The sequence below is a fragment of the Diachasma alloeum genome, unplaced genomic scaffold (genome assembly GCF_001412515.2).
Source record: "Diachasma alloeum isolate Michigan unplaced genomic scaffold, Dall2.0 Dall_scaffold_00391, whole genome shotgun sequence".
NCBI lineage: Eukaryota > Metazoa > Arthropoda > Insecta > Hymenoptera > Braconidae > Diachasma > Diachasma alloeum.
Window position 1 is genome coordinate 574,707 of NW_021680530.1, and position 21,490 is coordinate 596,196.

The 21,490-nt window shown below is 36.2% G+C and overlaps 1 protein-coding gene across 1 annotated transcript in view; it reads left to right on the forward strand.

Annotated features, from left to right (window-relative positions):
• The first annotated feature begins 7,510 nt into the window (after positions 1-7,510).
• LOC107041902 overlaps positions 7,511-21,490 on the forward strand; it is a 67,293-nt gene continuing 53,313 nt past the window's right edge. The window contains exon 1 of the mRNA XM_015262713.1: positions 7,511-8,104. Within this exon, the coding sequence (XP_015118199.1) occupies positions 8,053-8,104 (52 nt within the window). The 5' untranslated portion in view covers positions 7,511-8,052. The remainder of the gene's footprint in view (positions 8,105-21,490) is intronic.

A 21,490-nucleotide genomic window follows, 5' to 3' on the forward strand; every position in this document is an offset into this window, starting at 1 on the left:
CCGCCCAATGACACAATCCTTTATCCAATAATTCCCCCAATTTCACTTTCCTTCACACATCCATCTGTTAAAAAAATGAAATTCATCGGACAACATGATCGACGCATAATTCAGGGTATCGATAATCCTGTGTCACAATCGCCCACGTGACGGTGCGGCAAAAACGGAAGTAACGAAAAATTCACGTAACGAGTACACACGTTTGTTTGGACTTGTTGAGTGAATGTAAAGTTGGCTCGGATACACTTTTGTCCGGGTTTATTTCGTCCCACGCTGGGGCGGACGGTGGCTCCCGGTAGGACACGAGGGAGACAGCTATTTGCTCACTTGCGAAATGCAACCAACGATTCACTTTTTATCCCCAGGTGGATGCATTAATGCCAGCGTTCCGTTGATAACAATCAAAGCCCCTCCACCTCTCCCATTTCTTTTGGTATCGTTTCAGGAGCGAAGAGGTAAAACAGTTCGATGAATGATAATTACCGTTAAATTATTAAGTAGTCAATTCGTTAATAATACTTTTAATTATTGGAGTAACTCGTTTTTCCTTATTTTTAATCAATTTAAATATTCGAATTCCGAATTATTTAGTTGATGAAAAATTTACAGTTCAATATTATTACATGTTTAATTCGTCGTCAACTGGAAATTTCGAGTATGAATTATTTTACTATTTTTTAATTTAATTAGTACATTTAATTGAATTTGGTTGAAGTCGATTCAGGCCTCAGTTGGGGTTTTGAAGAATATCTCCGAATCTATGGGAGATGGCGAAATTTTCGTAATTACCTTTTTTGTAGTGCGAACTGAGGGCTACAAAAAAGGTCATGACAAAAGTTTTGCTATCTCCCTTAGATTCCGAGGTATGCGTTAAAAACTGGCGAATAAGCAGAGTCGAGTTGACTTTTTTCCCTAAATAATTCATAAATGATTAGTTTTTCAGAAGCCACTCAACCTTTTCCTTTTTTGGTATCACTTTCTATTTGCGAACATAAATAAATCACTTTTCTATGAAATAATCAATGGAAAATATTTTTTTTTCAATTCAGTAGCGAAGTAGTAAAACGGTTTAAATCGAGTCATCTCCCAGTTGAGTTTTTGAGGAATACTGCCGAATCTAAGGGAGATGGCGAAATTTTTGTAATTACATTTATTGTAGCACTCAATCGGTTCTACAAAAAAGGTTATAACAAAAATTTTGCCATCTCCCTTAGATTCCGAGATATTCATTGAAAACTGGGCAATGCTCAAAATTGACTTGTACCGGTTTACCACTTTGCTACTGAATTAATCAAAAATTCCGAGTAATTTCATATTAAATATTCAGGTATTGACGAAAGATCCAACAGACTATTTAAATTCTGCTCTTGCTGCCAAAAAATTTGGAGCTCCGTTGAATTTCCCCTGGAATGTGAAATCAGAAATTCACTTGCTGTGATGAAAAATCCATGAATAATACCGAACTAAGAATTAAGAATTAAAAAAAAGCTGAACATTTTCATAATTCTCGGAGACCTCTAAACAACCCACTGCCATATATCACCACCGACCTTCTGCGTAGCTCACCCACCTTGTAAAAATCCCGCGATTTCTCGTTACTTCCATAAACCGTCAAGTTCCCGAACAAATTCGCGGACTCATTACCCCCCGCAGAGCCGTTACTCTGCATCATTCCCGAGTTCTTAACGCACACTCGACATTAAACTACCCATTATTACCGACGAAAATGGAAAGCAGTAATTATCTTATAACTGAATAAATAAACCGCTGGCTGGCTCTATTGGCAACCGGGCGTGCGTCACGCGTGAAAGAATAGAAATCGGCCAAACTTAGTGACCTCTTTTTTTCACGTTATAATTCCCCTGATATCGCCCGAGACAATGCAAATCGAGCTGTTGGTCCCATCGCGGGCCCCGGGCGGGAGATGAAAAAAATGCGCGGACAGAATAAAAATATGCACTCAATCGTGCACTGGGAGAAAGACAAACACGTTGTCAAAGAAGTCTTGTTTGGGCCAACAAAATCGCAAGTTGAAAGTTGCCAAAAAGGATTTCAGTAGCGAAGCGTTAAACCGGGTTAAGTCGATTTTTACTATTGGCCAGTTTTTGACGAATATCTCGGAATCTAAAAGAGATAGAAAAATGTTTGTTATGAACTTTTTATAGCCCTTAATTGGTTCTACAAAAAAGGTCATGAGAAAAATTTTGGTATCTCTCTTAGGTTCTGAGATATTCATTAAAAAAAAAAAAAAAAAAAAAAAAAAAAAAAAAAAAACTGATCAAAAGTCAAAATCGACTTAACCCGGTTTACCGCTTCACTACTGATTTGTTTGGTTGGAATTTGAAAGTCTCAAATATGAATTATTGTTCTGCTTTCGACAGCAACGAAATATTTGGCTCGAGGCGGATAATTCACACCAGACGGTGCCTTCTCAGGCTGAAAATATCTCATACGGAGGAAAATTCATCAACAAATATTTTATCCCTAAGTCACAAGATTGCTATCATATCATTATTATTGTTTCATTTAAGGGTTCATTTCTTGTCTGTGATTATTAGACAGCCGAAACGAAAGACTACTGTCCCTTGTTCCGCATAAAACAAAGATTTTTCGGGAGCAAAATACGTATGGGAGTATTGAATAACGAAGGACTAGTGCTGGAAATGACATTTCTTGCGTGCACAGAGAATGCAATTTTTTTTGAACGACTAAATCCATTTTTGCGACAAAAATTTTTCATTCCGGCGCACTCTCTGCACGTTGGGCACAAAAAAATCCTTTTTTGATAATTTTCAAAAAACTATTTTCTTGGCACGAGTGAGACTTGTTTGAGAACTTCGTCGTTGTTCTCTCAGTGTACGAACGATTAGTGCGCCTTTTCCTCATTGGGAGGCTTGAAAATCCACTCGCCTGAGGCGATGGATATCAGTCCCCTTGTACGTGTGTGCGTTCGTCAAGGCAAAAAGAAAGGTTAATACCTTAGGTAACTTGCGCGCCCCTTGCACCAATCTGACGGACATGAATATGGCAAATGGGGGTTTATAATCGAGTTGCATAAATGTGAAGTACTCAGATTCCTCAGGTATGGCAATGTGGACGTGTTGCCGTTTGACTTTTCGTCAAAGCAGGAGCGAAGTAAAACGGTTCAAGCCGACTCATCTCCCAGTTGAGTTTTTGAGGAATATTTCGGAATCTGAGGGAGATAGCGGAATTTTCGTAATTACATTTATTGTAGCTCTCAATCGGCTCTACAGAAAAGGTTATGACGAAAATTTTGGTATCTCCCTTAGATTCCGAGATATTCGGAGACGTATTCATTTTTTCAAAATCGGATTTCTCCGATTGAGTCATTCCTAGGCGAGCCTGCTTAGGTTTCAATTATGACAATCGTATTGCTCTAGGGGATGACTATTGAATAAATTCACTGGTGAAAACTAAATAAATAAATAAAATAAAATAAAAATGGGGGGGCGGGAGTTTACAATCGAGTTCCTTAATTTTTTTTCCTCGATGAGTCCAAAACGGGCGGATTTTTAAAAGTGTCAAGTGTCCGGTTTACCCCACCCTCCCACACACTTTAAAAATAGATTCTAATTTCACGGACGCTAAGTTTGAAAGTCTTCAGCTGGAATTTCAAGGAACTTCGTAATTCGAAATTCAGAATTTTATGATGAAATCGATTAAAACTGCAGATTTCAGATCAATTATCTCATGAAAATGGTCTATCCAATTAAAAAAATTCACTGTTGAAAACAAAAAAAATGAATAAAATTTAAAAAAATTTATCACTTGAATTTTGCCCCTGAAATTTCAAGGAATTTCGTAATTGAAAATTCATAATTCGGTGAAAGAATCGATGGAAACTGAATTTCAGTTCAATTATTCCACGGCAATTGACAGAAATCCGGAAAATCCCCGTAAACATTTATTTCATTTTTTTTCCTTGAAAATTCATGAAACTCGGGAAATTCTTCCAAAAGTGTATAAAAATGTCTTCACATCGCTGAAATTTCTAGAGATTTAAAAAAAAACAACAACAAAACAAGAATTAATTAATTTTAATTATCCATAAAAATTAATTCAACTTGTTACTAAATTATATGCTTCTACATCCTTGAAATATTTGACTCCCCCTGTTTCTCGGCTGAAACGACTTCATAAATATCAGGAAATTCAGTGAAACCACAAGGAAGTGTCGAGAAACCTCCTCCATAGACAATTTAATCCCCCATAAAACGTCTCTTGACATTTTTCCCTCCGTCTCGTCCTCGAGAGACGCGCGAAATGATTTTACAAGAAAATTACTCGTATCTGATCTTGAAGTGAAATTAGCCAATCCTGTTTCGCCGTTTGACTGCAAAACTGACGACTGGAAGGAATCTCAAAGCTCAAATCCAGTTTAATTGCGTCGTACGGTGGTTTATACTCACATCCGTTTCGCTAAGGACAATGAAAATACTGGATTCTCAAGTTTAACGTCTTGAAAATGTTGTAAATTATGAATTTATTCATCCAGCGAGATTTATTTGATTAATAAATGAGAATTCTCACCGAGGGAAGAGGATGATTCACGCTGAATCTTCCTCATTGATCCGTCATTCAACGAAAGTTCAATGATAAAGAGGTGTGAGGCAAAATTAATGTAATTATTATAAATCTTTAATGACTATTCATTATAGTATTTCACACGAAAAAAATTTCTGTCAATCCAAATATTTTTAATTTGACGGAAAAACTAGAAACCAATCAGAAATAGGCAAAATCAAAATACCGAATCAAAATTATTTTATTTTAATTTTTATTATATTAATTATCGATCAACATTTTCAATTTTGTGAATATTAAATTAATCATAAATTCAATTTTTTAATTTTTCAAATATTTTACAAATCAGTAATCAAATTCGCAAGAATGATGATCATTTGATTAATTGAAAAATCGAATTCAGATATTCAGAATTTATTTCTTAATTATAATTGAGAATTAAAAATTATTTTCAGATTTACATAAAAAAACGGAATTGTTATTAATCTGTGGTAAACTTCTTTGAAAATTACTTAGTAACAATTTTTGCCGATCCCTGAAACTAATTATCATTTTATCAACTTACAATTGAATTGAAATTTACGATTTCATTGATTTTTATTCCATTGATTTTTATTCCAATAGAGGATTTATTTGATTCAAATAACTTGTTTTAATTGAGGTAAACGATTCGTCTGGCTGCGTTCTCCTAAAAATTGCGACTAAACGGCCCATAAAATTTCACTTCCTCCACCCCCCCCTGGATCACCCCAATTAAACCTCGAAACAATTCCCCGCGAAATGAAAAAAATTAATTCCCACATTATGACATCAGAGGAGAGTCCCCCAGAGCCACCTCTTCACCGTCTAAAAATTCTCCCACCCCCGACAATCTCTAATTCCAATTATGCCCAGATTTGGTAAAATTAATTATTCAATTATCCTCCTCATCCCGTCGTTCTCCGCGGGATGCTAAAGACATTGCGTAATGACCGAAGGAGGTGCTCACGTGTATTTCTCATTGAATTCTTCGCTCGTTGGTAAAAACAGTGTAATCGCGAGACGTGAAAGGAGATGGAAGGAGAGGTGGAGGGAGATGAGAATTATGTAGAATGGAAAAGCCAAGTTTAATGTGCACATGCACGAGTGCCTCACAACAAATGTATTAAATACTCGTTCACTCGTAAGAGCAATCGCAACAAAAATCCATCGCCTCTCACAATGTGTCTCTCATTGTTAATCTTTTTCTATCATTTTTTAAAACCCGCTTTCGGTTCCTTGCCTGCCCAGACGAGAGCCGCGCCCTCGCTGTTACCTCAGCGTGATTTAACTACAATGCGACTGCTCAGGGTTAATTCATTTTGTGTTTTTCCCCACCGGTGGGAAAATAACGCTCGTAAAATGATTGATTAATTCACAATCAGTGGGGAACATTGTATGGATTATTAATGGGAAAATGTTTTCGAGGGTGCGAGGCAGAGATGTGGTGCAACCTTTAACGAGGATTTAATGGGGGATAATTGGATTTTCGATGTGACGTTTGGAGGATATTTTAGCGACAGGGGGAGCAAAGCGCGAGGTACATCGCTGTTGGAAATAACATTGAAATTTCGGGGGGAATTGAATGATATTCAGGGAAAAATTCTGTGGAAAATTCTTCCGGATTTTTGAGCAGTGGAAAGAGGGAATTCCGGTAATTACTTCGATTTTTAAATAAACATGAATGTTGAGCACCAAATTACGTTGAATTTTGGATTAATTGAACATTTAAGAGTCTATTTATTCGCGTTTTACTCATTTTTGTTGATTTTTGTGGGATAATTTAACTGGTCATTTCCAAATGCCGGCGATCTTCGCGAGCAAACGCAAAGTTCACATTCCGCGTTAAATCGCCAAGTCCACATTTCGCGTTAAATCACAAAGTCCGCATTTCGCGTTAAATCGCAAAGTCCACATTTCGCGCTAAATCGCCAAGTTCACATTTCGCGTTAAATCGCAAAGTTCACATTTCGCGTTAAATCGCAAAGTCCGCATTTCGCGTTAAATCGCAAAGTTCACATTTCGCGCTAAATCGCCAAGTTCACATTTCGCGTTGAATCGCAAAGTCCGCATTTCGCGTTAAATTGCGAAGTCCACATTTCGCGTTAAATCGCGAAGTTTCCATTTCGCGTTAAATCGCCAAGTCCACATTTCGCGTCAAATCGCAAAGTCCGCATTTCGCGTTAAATCGCGAAGTCCACATTTCGCGTTAAATCGCAAATTTCGCATTTCGCGTTAAATCGCAAAGTCCGCATTTCGCGTTAAATCGCGAAGTTTCCATTTCGCGTTAAATCGCAAAGTTCACATTTCGCGTTAAATCGCGAAGTCCACATTTCGCGTCAAATCGCAAAGTTCACATTTCGCGTTAAATCGCAAAGTTCACATTTCGCGTTAAATCGCAAAGTCCACATTTCGCGTTAAATCGCAAATTTCGCATTTCGCGTTAAATCGCAAAGTCCGCATTTCGCGTTAAATGGCAAAGTCCACATTTCGCGTTAAATCGCAATGTCAACATCATGATGGTTAATTGTATATAAGGTCTAGTTCATATGCCCAATCCCAAAAAAACCCTAGCAACCCCACAATTTCGTGATAAAACCCCCGTCAAAGGCCGTTAAAAACCCCCAAAAAAATCCCCTCTCGTCACAACAAAAGGAAAAGTGTCTGAGCCTGACGTCAAGTTATTTCAAGTACACCGAAGGATACCCACATCCCAATCGCAATAGCCTCCCTCCTCCTCGCCGCGCGGAGAGTGGTGGCTTTTATCGAGCCTGGTGGTGGCAAACCCCCGCCGCGGGCCCCCCTATCACTTTTGCATTTGATTCCTTCTCCTCCAACACTCCCTTCTTTGTTACACCAACTTAACGATAGAAAGGTGACTCCTATGCCACGACAAGGGGGAGGAGGTATTGAGCACGCCTCGAGAACTTATCCCAGTCACCTTTCTCTCGTCGTGACCGTAGCATATGTTTTTCTCCGACAATCGTCAATGGCCCACTCGCGGCACTGACACGGGTCCGCAGCACATCGTTTCCCCGAAAAAAAATCATCAACTTATTTTTTCTCGAATAATAAAAAAGCAAATTCAATGTCCTCAGCTCCTCCTCGCCGTGGGTGAGTGAGCGAGAGATTGTCTTTCATCTTTAATTAATCTCGTTAATTAGCGATTGGAAATAGACTAATGCTACTGGTGACGACAGGGGGCTCTTTAATTCACCGGATTTTTGTGAATGATTCAGTGATACTCGAGAGCAAGGAAAATCGGTAATCAGTTTTGGAGAAAAGTTTGGAGAAACGCACGCGGAGTTTCACCTGTTTACTGCACGCGTTAACATTTTTATATGCGTTCGGGGAGTGACGTTGCACCGGTTAACGGGAGCCGTTGATTTAACTCCGTTGCTCTGAGATTTGCCCGGAGAAAATTGCGGTTTTTTTAAATTTTTGTCTGTGGATTTTTTTTTTCAACTGTGAGTGACTTTCAAGATCGAGATGCTGCTGGTTAGCTCCTTGCTGATGGTGCTGGCGGTCGTCTCCAGAGTGGGTGAGTGAATTCGGTGTTATTTTGGGAGGAAGTTGAGGGAATCCTTGACACGGGGTTTTGTATGGAAATCGAGGGGACGAGGAGGTGCGGTTTTTAGCGGATTTCGCGGATTTCTGGTCGGGCGGATTAGGTTTTGTCGCGATTTTTGCGAGCGGGTGGCGAGGGGGGAAAATTCGCGATTCGAAATCCCGCGATTGAGCCCAATTTCGTTGATTCGCAGGATTGAAAAATGTTTTGTGGATATTCGGACCTGCGAGAGAGCGAATCGAGCTTAATTGGGGGGTTTTCAGTCAAAAATTTTTCGGAGCGTCCAGCAATTTTTTTTTTTAGAATTTTGAAATTTTTTGTTAAAAATGTAAAAAAATTGATTTTGACAATTTTCGGAGGGAACTTGTGGCTGTTTAATTGGACTTTTCAAAAGATTTGGAGAATGAAAGGGGAGAGGGGGATGAAATAATTTTTCACTTGGAAATTCAACAATTGTTTACCAGAATTTTTTTTATTTCTACAAAATTATCACGGAATAATTGACCTGAGATGAACTTTGGTTTTCAGATGAAAAATTTTGTTATTTTTGACAATCGCCTGACGTGAAAAATTCACTGTTGTAAAATTGAATTAAAATCCACAAAATTGAAAATTCAAATTCTTTGAATAAAAATATTTAAAATTGCGCATGAGAAAAATTCCCAAGCGAAACATGCAAAACATTCACTCTGCAATTCTCGGACAGAACCCCATAAATCACCTCAACTCAAAAACTTCATGAAATCCTCTAATGATGGCACAGACACGTTCTCGCCTCGTCACACTTTACCTAATTGAAAACCCGTTTTCCCCCGCTTGAAAACCACCCGAGTGACAGAATTTTAATTCACCTCGTGCACATTTCGCAGCGCCCATTGCTGCTTTTTACCCTAGAGCACGAAAAATAATATGCAATACTCGTGAAAATGTTACTTTACGTAATTTCCCAGCAAGATGAAAAGGATAAAAAGAGCTAATCGTTGGATAACCGGTATCAGTTGACGGAAATCGAACTCATTATTTCAGCGCTCCCGAGGGCAACTGCGGAGTGCCCTCAATTTTTTTACCTCTTTCATTTGACACATTCTCGTCTTGGTCACGTCTACAGACGAGTTCCAGGAGTAATGCACGTACAGCAAAAAAAACTGGCGAATTCGCTAGAAAATTCTATTGCATTTCTATTAGTTTTTGTGCGATTTCATTGAAAAATTATGTAGCTCATCTGGTATTTTTGAATAGAAATATTCAATGGAAAATATTCTATAGAATATTAGAAATAGATTTTTTCTATACAACTTATTCTATTGAAATATTTTCTGTGGAAATTCCTCGCGTCAGATTATCCAATTTTTTAAAAAACTAGCTGTTTTTAAAAAAATTCTATTGAATGTCTATTGGGATTCTATAAGAATTCTATTGAAAAATTCTATTTGTTTTTTGGTCTATTGCAAAATTCCGCAGCTTATCTGCGCATTTTTTTTTCAATAGAAATGTTTAATTGAAAATATTCTATAGAATGAATCAATAGAATTAGATTTTCCTATAGAACTTATTCTATTGAATTTCTATTAGAACTCAGTAAAAACTCTATTGAAAAATTTTATTTGTTTTTTTTTTAATAGAAATGTTCAATGGAAAATACTCTATAGAATAAATCGATAGAATTAGAATTTCCTGTACAATTTATTCTATTGAATTTCTATTGGAACTCTATAAGAATTCTATTGAAAAATTTTATTTGTTTTTTTTTCAATAGAAATGTTCAATGGAAAATATTCTATAGAATAAATCAATAGAATTAGATTTTCCTGTACAATTTATTCTATTGAATTTCTATTGGAACTCTATAAGAATTCTATTGAAAAATTTTATTTGTTTTTTTTTCAATAGAAATGTTCAATGGAAAATATTCTATAGAATAAATCAATAGAATTAGATTTTCCTGTACAATTTATTCTATTGAATTTCTATTGGAACTCTACAAGAATTCTATTGAAAAATTTTATTTGCTTTTGGTCTATTGCAAAATTCCGCAGCTGATCTGTGCGTTTTTTTTCAATAGAAATATTCAGTGGAAAATATTCTATAGAATAAATCGATAGAATTAGATTTTCCTGTACAATTTATTCTATTGAATTTCTATTGGAACTCTATAAGAATTCGATTGAAAAATTCTATTTGTTTTTTGGTCTATTGCAAAATTCCGCAGCTGATCTGTGCGTTTTCTTCAATAGAAATGTTCAGTGGAAGATATTCTATAGAAAAAATTGTATAGAAAAATGAAATACTGCAAATTTTTTCTATAGAATAGTGTCTAATGGACATTTTCTATTAAAAAACGCGTCGTAAAGCTGCGGATTTCTTTAACAGAATCAGTCAATATTTTCAGTGTCAAAAAATTATTCAAGACAACAAAAAGTAAAAAAACTAATATATTCACCAGAAATCCAATAGAATTTTCTATCGAACTTCCTAGGTTTTTCAGTGAAATTTTTTTCCCGCGTGTGACAGTGCAGTGTCACTCGGTTCACCTAAAACTGTAGTAAAAACATTCGGTCGATAGAATTCACCGCAATACAAACCGCCTCGGGGTTAAATACATCGGATTCTATCGGAAATTTCGTAATTGCCGGGGTCCATTCATTTTTATTGGTCACAATTTTTTCGTTACGTAAATAGATAATACACGATTTAGGCGAATCAAGGGGTCATAAAATATTTCTTGTCCGGGGTAAATTGTCTCTGAATGCCTATCCGCAATTTTCTAGATCTTAAAGTGATTGAATTAGGAATTAATCGGTGGAAACGGAATTCTTGAATACAAAAATGATTTTTTCAGGGGTTTTTTTACTTCACTTTCGTTTTGTTCGGATTGTTGCGCGTTTTCCCTGCATTTGTGGAGGATAATAACGTGGGATAATTCTCCACATCGGGTGGAAGAACCGGGGAGACTCGATTATTCTTACTATTTTTCCTTTGATTCCGAATGTGCGATAAAAAATTGTGTGCAAAAAAAATTTTGCGCAATTGTAGTGACGAGTGCGGCTGCAGCTCAAAAAAATAGTTTATTTCAATTAAATAAATTTTATTTCATCAAATGAAACCTCTCTTAGAATAAAATAAAAAAAAGAAAGTTTATTTACTTCAAATGAGCCATTTTTCACCTCATTTGTGATAATGTTGAGAGTGCGCACGTGAGGGGACCGTTGCGACATCAGGAATACGGATTCGGAGGATTTTGGTGCGATACTATTTATCGCAGAGAAATTTGTGGTACGATTTTTGAGGATTCTTTATGGGCGCGTGGGCTTTGCCGGGTGGAATGGAGTCGTCAGTCACTTCTGTCTGCTCTACGATATCCACTCGATTTTCTAAAATTATTGTCTCTTAATTTTTTTTATTATGAGAAATACCTCAAGAAAATGTCAAGATTAATACAAATAAATCTCTCGTTTATTAAATTTTTTAACTGATTAATGAATAATTTTAATAAATAAATAATAGTAAATTTATTACTATTATTAATTAATAATAATATAATTTGATATTATTTTAATTATTATTATTAATTAATAATAATTATATCTAATTATATATTATAATTATATCTAAATTATATATTATATATTTTCTAGTATAATTATATCTAATTATATATTATTATTAATTAATAATTATTAATTAAATAATTAATTGTATTTATTATTAATTGTTTTCATTAAATTTGCTGCACTTGATTAATAAATATTCCACTGTGATGGACTCTCTCCACACACTCGTGATTTTTTCTCATGCAACAATTGTGTTAGCGAAAATTTTTCATTTTGACAATTTTCTATTCAGAGAACTTCAATTAAAAATAAAAATAAATGAATTTGTGAATTAAAAATGACGCCCCAGGAAGGAATGTGCAATCACCCACCCTTTCTCCCATTCTCATTCATTGAAATTGTGATCCATGAGTGGGAAAATGAGATTGCTCGCAAAAGTTCAAGGAAATCCAGATTGATAAATGTGTCATTGAGCAGAGCGGAAAATTCCCAACCCTTTCTCTTTCCAATTATCAAAAAACGAAAGAAAAAAAAAAGACAATGATTGCCTCCACTCAATCGGAAACTACATAATTCTCGAAGGAATGACCTCCCATAATCGTCAAAGTAATGACCGCGAACATATGCAAAATGGCGAAAACATCAGTCGGCAAAAAATCCTAGATTACTCCGGCGCAATGAAAATTTAAGCAGCGGACAAAGAGACATTTCGGCGAAGTCTATTTTTTTAATAATACGGTTATGCAACAGTTTGAAAAATCCTGCAGGATCTTGCCTAAACGTGACAGAATAAAAAAAAAGAAAACGAAATAACAATTGAAATTCCTTTTACGATGGACAAAAGACAATTTCTGTCCCACCTTGTCATTATCCTTCCGCAAACGTTGCGCACAGTGGCAGCAGCAAAATGTTATTACTTGTTGGATTCAACAACGGCCTCGAGACCATTCGCTAAAGTTGAATCTGTTCTACATTCTGAAAAAAAAAATTATCAAAAATTGTTACTCTTGAAAAAAAAATTCCCCAATTTTTTATAGATAAAAAGTGATTTTAAAAAATTATTCATTTGAACTAGAATGAAAAACACAATTTCCTCAATAAAAATAAGTCATCAAAACTTGTTCTTGACAAAAAAAAATTGTTCCTCAATTTTTTATCGACAAACATCAATTTTTTAAAATGGTTTATTTTCGCTAGAATCAAAGTCGCAAGTTCATTGCGAAAATGTAGAAGGAATTATCCGCACAATGAATTCTACTCGCAATGGGAAATAATTAAATACGACAAACAGCATGAAAACCGCAATTTCCTTAATAAAAAAATTAACTCCTCATTATCATAAATTGATTACTTACAAATCATCGAGATATCCATCGTCAGTAATTCATGCAACACCAGTAATCACCCAGGGATTATTCAAGCACTTGTCACCCCTCCCCCAAACCCGTTTACAAATACAAAAATTCATTAACTCGTTTGATCGGTTAAAAATTAACGAATTCCGTACGAACGCAGAAAACTCTCCCGCCCCTGATATGGCCACTGGAGTGCGGCTAACCGATAAATATTGTCCACTTGTACTCCACTTTCACTTTCACTTATGACTATCCCCGAATTGAAAATCAACGACATACACACGTTTAAATATTCGATATAACATGTGTACACAGATTTATCTGCATCGTGATTTCATTTTCTCCATTAATTAAATCGTATCTGCGCTGAATTTCAATTTAAATATGTTTAAAAGTCATCAAGTGAATTAGAAATCTCGGTTCTCTGGTCAAAATGAGATTTTACAGATTAAAATTTATAATCAGAACTTTGATGAATTTTTTGGAAATTTTTATGGAGTGACAGTTCCACTGAAATTCCACAATTTGATGAAAAAATGAATAATTGCAATTTCAGTTCAATTATTCCAGGAAAATCTAGGGTAAATTCCGAGTAATTTACACTGAATATTCATGTTTTGATTGGAAATTCGAGAGTCCCAGGAAATTCTCGTTTAGCATTTCAGATAAAAATATGTAAACGATGAATTGACCGTAGTCTAGTCACCACACGTGATAGTGCGGCTCGCTCATCTCCGCCGGGCTCCCCGGCGCGTTATTTAGTCTCCAGCGTTGGCGAGTCCCCTCTACACTGCCCTCGCGCGTTTAGCGAGTTCTCGGCAACGCCGCATAACGCGCTATTTCATTCCGCCCGGAAAAACTAACTCACCCGCCGTAAATAAGTCGTTTCCTTCACGATTTCGGAAATTATTTAGCCTAATGAACGAAATAATGTCCGCCAAACAAATTAAAATAATTACACGAGGCGAAAAAAAATCATCTCCTGTCTCGAAGTGTTCCGAGTCAAAAATTTTCACTGTTGTATCCGTCAACAGAATAAAGTCAGCGCGGAGCAAGCCGTCTGCAAACAAAACCACGTGCCTTCACCTCGAGTAAAATAAATCAGCCTAGAGTCCCCCACTCCTAATCTGATGAAGCCATCTGACTCCATGTTTCCGAGTTAACTCTTTTCCCAGCTGACAAGGTCCATCTCTCTTATCGTCCCCGGCGATTCAGTGAGAATGAATGCGCCAATTATTTGCCGCCTGAGGGCACAAAAGCCGCCTCCTCCATCCTCCATTAGTCTCCCATGTCTCTCTCCAATTTTTTTTCTCAAATTTTTCCACCCCCCAGCTTCATGTAATTCCTCTCCCTCCACTCCTCCTTCTCTCCTCTTGTTGCCAGTAAATCCTCAGAGTCAAGGTGTACACGTGCTAGCAACGGCCTCTCCTCTCCCCCCGGAAGGATAAAAATAGTGAAGAGAGAGAGAAGCAATTTGGAATTCCTCCATTTTCCGTCCTTCTCGGCGCTTCGATTTTTCTTGTATTTTTCACCTTTGAGATAACTCACGGTGATATCCAGGCGACTGTACCCATGCTATTGCGCGAGCATGTGATATATCTTGTGATATACCGCTTGTGATAGATCTTTAACGCCCCGGCGGTAGACAGGGCGACTGGTTCTTATAGGTGAGGTTTATCCTTTCATTGTTTGCATACATCAGGCACGAATCATCGTCGGACTGCTCACTATTTCCGTCTCACTTGCATTCGCGTAATAGCGCCGATATTTGAGGAGCCTTGTTTGACTTGACTTTCGCCATTCAAGTGAACCATTCGTTAACTATTAACGAATATTCATTTGGTCATATTCAACTCTACAATTCGTTAATAGTTAACGAATCTCGTGTGAAATAAATGAATCATTCTATCAGTTTATGGACGAAGAATCTTTGAGAATCTCAAATTCTCAGCATCTCCCGAAATGCTGTACATTCAAACAAAAATAAATTCTACTTGCAAATACCAAAACAGTTCTGCTCGCCCCTTTAACAATACTTTTTAATGAACCACCGCAGAGCCTCGCAAATCAACTGCTCTCCAGTAAAATTTCAAATATTTTTCTCTCACAGTTTTACAATGCCCATAAACCGCGCAGGGCTCCGAACGTTTTTCCATCACGTGTTCAGTGAAGATAATAATACCCTCACGGTTTTATGCTGACTCGTTGATGGTAATATACGATCCTCGCCTCCTTATCCTACAACTACGAATAGTAGTTGCGACCGGGCGAGCAGAGGGGAGTAACGGAGATAAAATTTGCTAAAAATTGTGTACATGAATTTAGTTTATTTGGTAATGCTGAGGCAGTTGCTTCGGCCGGACGCCCACTCGTCTGTCTGCGCTCACTCCCTCTTATTCCGGTCTCGTTGAGACCAGCGAGTCAACGGTTTTATAGTGTACTTCAGGATTACATTATCCAACTCGTTATTTTTCATTTTGTTTCGCGTTTTATTTCGCCGAGGCTCTTGTTTATTCTCCTCTTCGGCTGCTTCTCGGTCTGTTTTGATCCGCGCGCGGTGCGTATGAGACTTCGCAGGGTTCCAGTTGTTGGGCACCGCCGGGATGATGAGACTCGCGGTAAAGGGTCAGCGGATTTTTCTCCAGCTCAACCTCAACGGAATTTCACGCACAAAACCGCCGGGTTTATGCACATGTCGGCGCATGATTTATCCCGATGGGAATCGCTTCCGAATTGGCGAGTGCAGTGAGGGGAAAGGGAACAATTTTCACAGATTTTCACATTAACCCTGGATTGGTCGCCCCAGAACGCTAGAATTTAAACGATCGTTCATAGTACGTTACCACGTTTTAAAGTCCTCTGGCTCAACCCAACAATCTCTCGTCGATTTTATTGAAATTTTCCGCTCGACTGACCTTTTGCCGTCAATCGAAAAAAACTGGCGTGAAAATTAATAGAGGATTACAACATTTTTACTGTGTAACATCCCAAGGAGAAGCTCCAGTTACCCGATTTCATAATTGTGGCAGTTTTACGATGACTCCCTGCACTACTCCCTCATTATCGATTCGTCGATGGAGGATAAACTCAAGTATGATGATGCTTCATTCAAACTTTCATTCACGTAATAATATCCCCCGGAGTAACTCAGTCTCTCGATTTACAGACGGCGTGAGTGACCTTTCCTAGTTCTCTTTTCAACATTTTTCTGTACAATCCGTGTAATCTTTCTTCATACTCATTGATACGTGGAATAACCCAATACGCAGGCGATTTTATTACGTAAGGATAATATTTCCTTGCGAACTTTATCACTCGATGGACTATCTTGTTTCGCCAATTGTTGCAACATAAGTTGAGATTTTTGGCCTTTCCGCATTAAAAATGGTACATTCGCCTGAATTTTCCTGATTTTTCAACTGAAAATTATAGTTACTATTGATTGCTTTATCAAATAGTGAATTTTTAATTAGGAAATTGCTTGAAATTCTAATATACAGCTGAATTTTTCGGATTTCTGTTAATTTTTATGAAATAATTGCAATTTTCACTGGATTTTTTCATCAAACTGTGATTTTTTAGTGAAGAAATTGGTTACAAGTTCAATGGAACTGCCACTTGAGAAGAATTTTCAGAAAGTGTACAAAAAAAATTAAAAATTAAAAAAAAAATTAAAAATTAAAAATTGAAAATTTAGTGAAATTCCAAATTTTCATTTTTTTGAATTTCACTAAATTTTCAGTAAGTTGGGGAATTTTTGTGCTTTTGTTACTGAAATTTTAGTGAAATGCCAAATTTTCAGTAACAAAAGCACAAGAAGCACTGAAAATTTCGAATTTCACTAAATTTTCACTGACAAAAGCCCAAGAATTCCCCAATTTACAATAAAAATTTAATTTTTCGTATAAAAAATGTCGAATTTCCAATTCATTAGCAATAATTGACCTGAAAACTGCAGTTCTCATTGGTCTTTTCATCAAATAGTGAATTCCTAATGCCTCACATTTAAAAAAATTAATTCCGGAAAACAGAAACATTTTTCCATCGCGTAATGTTGAAATAGCAGTAATCCCGGCGAAAAGTTCAGTGAGAAACGGTGGCCGATTACATTTAATTCACCTTGTAATTTTCCGTATTCATCTACTCGGGTCAGACGCTTCTCCCTCTGCAATATCGGTAATTATCATCGCTCCAATCGCACACTTTTGCACCGCAACAAAGTGCTGAGCTCGGCGTACTTACTCTCCCATTGCGAAAATTCTAAACTCCAAGTGCCATCAATTCATCGAAAATGTCATTATTAATTTCTCAAATTCTTCAAATTTCTAGCTAAATTACAAAACCCCATTTTCCACTGAATCAGTGTCTCGCACTGTCGATTGAAAGTGTAATCGAAGGAATTCTCCGCGTTTACCCCAGTATCATTACAAAATATTCAATTTGGAAATTAATGTATTGACAAACAAATTCAACCGCAGGCATTAGCATGCCGCTATTCCTCTCTCGCTTCTGGGCTAATCAAAATTGGTGTCTTGTGTGGCCTATTGCGTCACCGGAGAAATTTCACTGGTGAGAATAAATCACAGGCTACGACTAATAGGATTAAATATGATTTTTTAAATCACGAATAAACGAGAGTTGAGCATAATTACAATCACAAATTTTTCACTTTACAAATTCAAGGGAACAAAAACGTTTTTAAAGTTGAATGGAATAAAAAATCAAATTGAAATAAAACATTGCAAAGATGATAATGAACGGAAAAATAGAGCGAAAAAAATTGAAAATAAAATTTTAAAAAATGAAGTGGTAATTAATTTCTGAGGAGAGCGAAAAAAAATCACAATTAGATTTTTCTTCTCTGTGAGGTGTTGACACTTGACACTTGACACCCAATATCCCCTCGATGAGAGAATTGGTGTCACGGGTATGAGGTCACAGATGAGAGAACAAGAAAATAAATAAAATAGTTGAGAAGAGAGAGGATGAGAGGATTGGGTGGCTCCTGCGTGCAAGAAACGGGTCTCGGTAGGATCGAGAGTGAAAGACAATTGTTCCTAATGACGATGCGATTATCGTCAGTCGTTGGGCGGAAAATTGTAGCCAGCAGGGTGCACGAGAAGTCCGCCGAGTTTCGTTGGATTTCAGATGGATTCTATTCTCTGAAACATGTAGTTTAACTCAGTAGCGGAGTGCGAGTCACCAAACGTATCAGTGTGAGAAGAGTGGGGGGCCCTCGGTGTATTAGTGCGCCATAAGGTAGCCCCGGCTGCGCACGCACACTACCAGAAAATGAGGAAGAGTGGGGAACAGCGAGGCTGTTCAAAGGGTCGAGTGGTTTTTGACTGTCGGTCAGTTTTCGATGCATATCTCGGAATCCAAGGCAGGTAGCGAAATGTTCGTCATAACCTTTTTTGCAGAGCGAAGTGAGGGCTACGAAAAAGGTCCTCACAAAAATTTCGCTATCTCTCTTAGGTTCCGAGATATTCCTCAAAAACTCAACCGTTTTACTACTTCACTACTGAATTCACTTCTGTAACTGCGGATTCATTATCGTTTAACGTTCATTGAGCAATTGAATTTTACTCCGGCGGTGAGTCATTAAGCCTCTCAACCTCGCTTGCGGGTTAATTGAAGAGATTTTCAATGGATGATTGTCTGACATTTCAGTATTGGAGGTCTTCACATATTTTATGGTTTTAAAATTCCGGTCTCACCAGTTCCCAATTTTAGAGTTCAAAACATGCGGGATTCCGCCGTTTTCCTCTCACTCGGAGGACAATGATCTGAGAGAACAGGTGAAAAAAATTGAAATAAATTTGCTGAAACAGTTTATTTGGATGTAATAAATTCATTTGAACTTGAATTGTATTTTTATTTGGGTTTTTATTCACGTGAAATTAGTCGTTTCTTGGGTGTTAATAAATTGTTACTTCATCCGCGTTAGTGAAATTTTTTAACAGAAATTTTCGGTAGACTTTTTGGGAATTTCCGTCAAGTGAGAGTTCCACTGGAGTTTCAACGAAATTTTATTGTTAAAAATTCAGAATTTGATGAAGAAATCAATGGAAATTGGGAATTTCAGTGCAGTTGTTTCATGAATAAAAATATAAAAAAATCAGGCGTACATTATCATTTTCAATTCAAATTCGAAATTATTTTATTTATCTTTATTTACATTTAAATCAAGATTATTTTTTAAAATCTTTTTATAATTATATTATAGCGTACTATATATACTATACTATATTATATATATTAATATAATAAATACATAATATTTAATATTAAATAATATTAATGTAATATTTAATATATTATTTATTATATTTAATTATTATATTATTATATATATAATATATATTATTATATTAATATATTATATGATATTATAATGCTAAAGAAAGAACACATTAGGCGGAATAGTTTGGGTTCAAAAAACGCTACATTGGATTTTTTATTAAAGGGACTCAGGGAAGTAGGCGAAAAATGAGGAAAAAGGTAAAAACCAGTTTCCCACGCAAAAATACGAGCCCCCCTCTCTCGTGTATTTCCAGAATTATCAAAATACCGTCCATAAACAGCGTTATCTACCCTCAACTGTCGGATCAGTCCCCTTAAATTCAGTCCAGAAGTGTCCCACCCACTCGCGAAATACCAAAAATCCCGGCAATTCGCTTATTTGAACCATAAACTAACGTTTCGCCTGGGGAACGTCCTTCGAAAGGTCGTGGCGTTCACTTTCTTTCACTCGGAACCCGGACCTTACCCCTCTCGAATCCGGGAGCCCCAAGGACCCCCTCCTCATTCCAAAGAGAATAGTGTCAACATTCGAGGTCACAAAAAGGAGATGAAAATTAAGAGAGAGATAACAATCCCCCCCGAATTCATAATATTTGACCTCAAGTATGTGCATCTGTAATTGCGGATTGAATGTATCAATCGAAATTGAGTGTAACAGGGAGAAATATATATAATATATTTACAGTTCTCAAAAAAATAATTATTCATGGTTGATAATTTTTTATGCGATTTCTAGTAAAAATTAAATTATAAAATTCAAAAAGTCATTCATCAAATGCTTTCTGCAATCGTTTTTTCAACTAATAGTCTCTCGTTTGACTAGGGTGTCTCGACATAACACGCCATTTCAGAAACGTAAATTATTTATTACAAAAGTTTGACACTGACAATAATTTTCATATTTGGCATAAAATGTTTATTCATTTTTTCTGATTTTTCGAGTTTTTCTAAGACTTAATCTTCTTCCCAACCTCGAAAAGTTCATTAATTGTTATAAATAATATTAAACTGCCGATGGCCCCCAAACACAACCGAAATGTTTCCATTCACATTAACTTGCGTGAAAAATTCACATCAAATTTTAATCCTCAAAAATTCAACCCACGTTTATATCACTTTAAATCACTTCAGCTTCTTAATAAAAAAGGGCGGAGGGGGAGGGACGAAGGTCGATTACAAGTTTTACGATCATTTCACGTATTTTTATGATGAAAACTCGAGCGTTCAATGAATAGAATGGCCATTGTGCTCGCAACACGGATCTTTTGTTGGGAAATAAGAGCTCCCTTTATTCTTTATTATCAATTTCACTTTCGTAATGGTTTTTATGTGTTGAAACTATTGGAAATGATGGGGAGTATCGGTTTGGAGAAATCAGTGAGGGTATGGATCAATCGTGAGATTATTTCGGGTATATCTGGCGAATGAGGGGGATTTAAGAAAATTTATCAAGATTATTATTATTATCATTATTATTATTTTATTTTTTTTCCACTGAAATTTCAAGAAATTTCGTCATTGGGAATTCGCAAGTCGATGGAAAAGTTGAATTATTTTACAGAAATAAAATAAATATTTAAATATATTAAAATATATTTATTAATATAATATTAATAAATATAATAATTAATATATTTAATAATTATATTTTTTATAATTATATTATAATGTTTAAATATATTTTAATATATTTAAATAATAAATATTGATATTAATATAAATATTTAAAACAAAACAAATATATAAATAATTCATAAAAATATATTATTGAGTTTTAAATTAACAAAAAATCATTCATTTCGTTTTCCTGAACCTCAAAAACGTGAAATTCCATTGAAATTAAACTCAAATATGACATTTCAATTTTTTCCCGCCACCTCAGATCTCATATCTCCAATAAATAATTTTCACACACAACAGTATCACAACGAAAGTGAAATTGCGCAATGATAAACGCAACATTAATCGTGAAAAGGGCAGATTTAACAAAGACAGGATCTGTGATATCGCGGAGTGTCTGTGATTGAATTGAAAAATCTCATCTCAATTCACTTTTGAAAAACCTTGGGGCAGCCGTGGGATAGATTTGCCACAGTCCCACGGTGTCTAATCCGCGATGCAGAGCCCCCCCCCCCCCCCCCCCCCCCCCC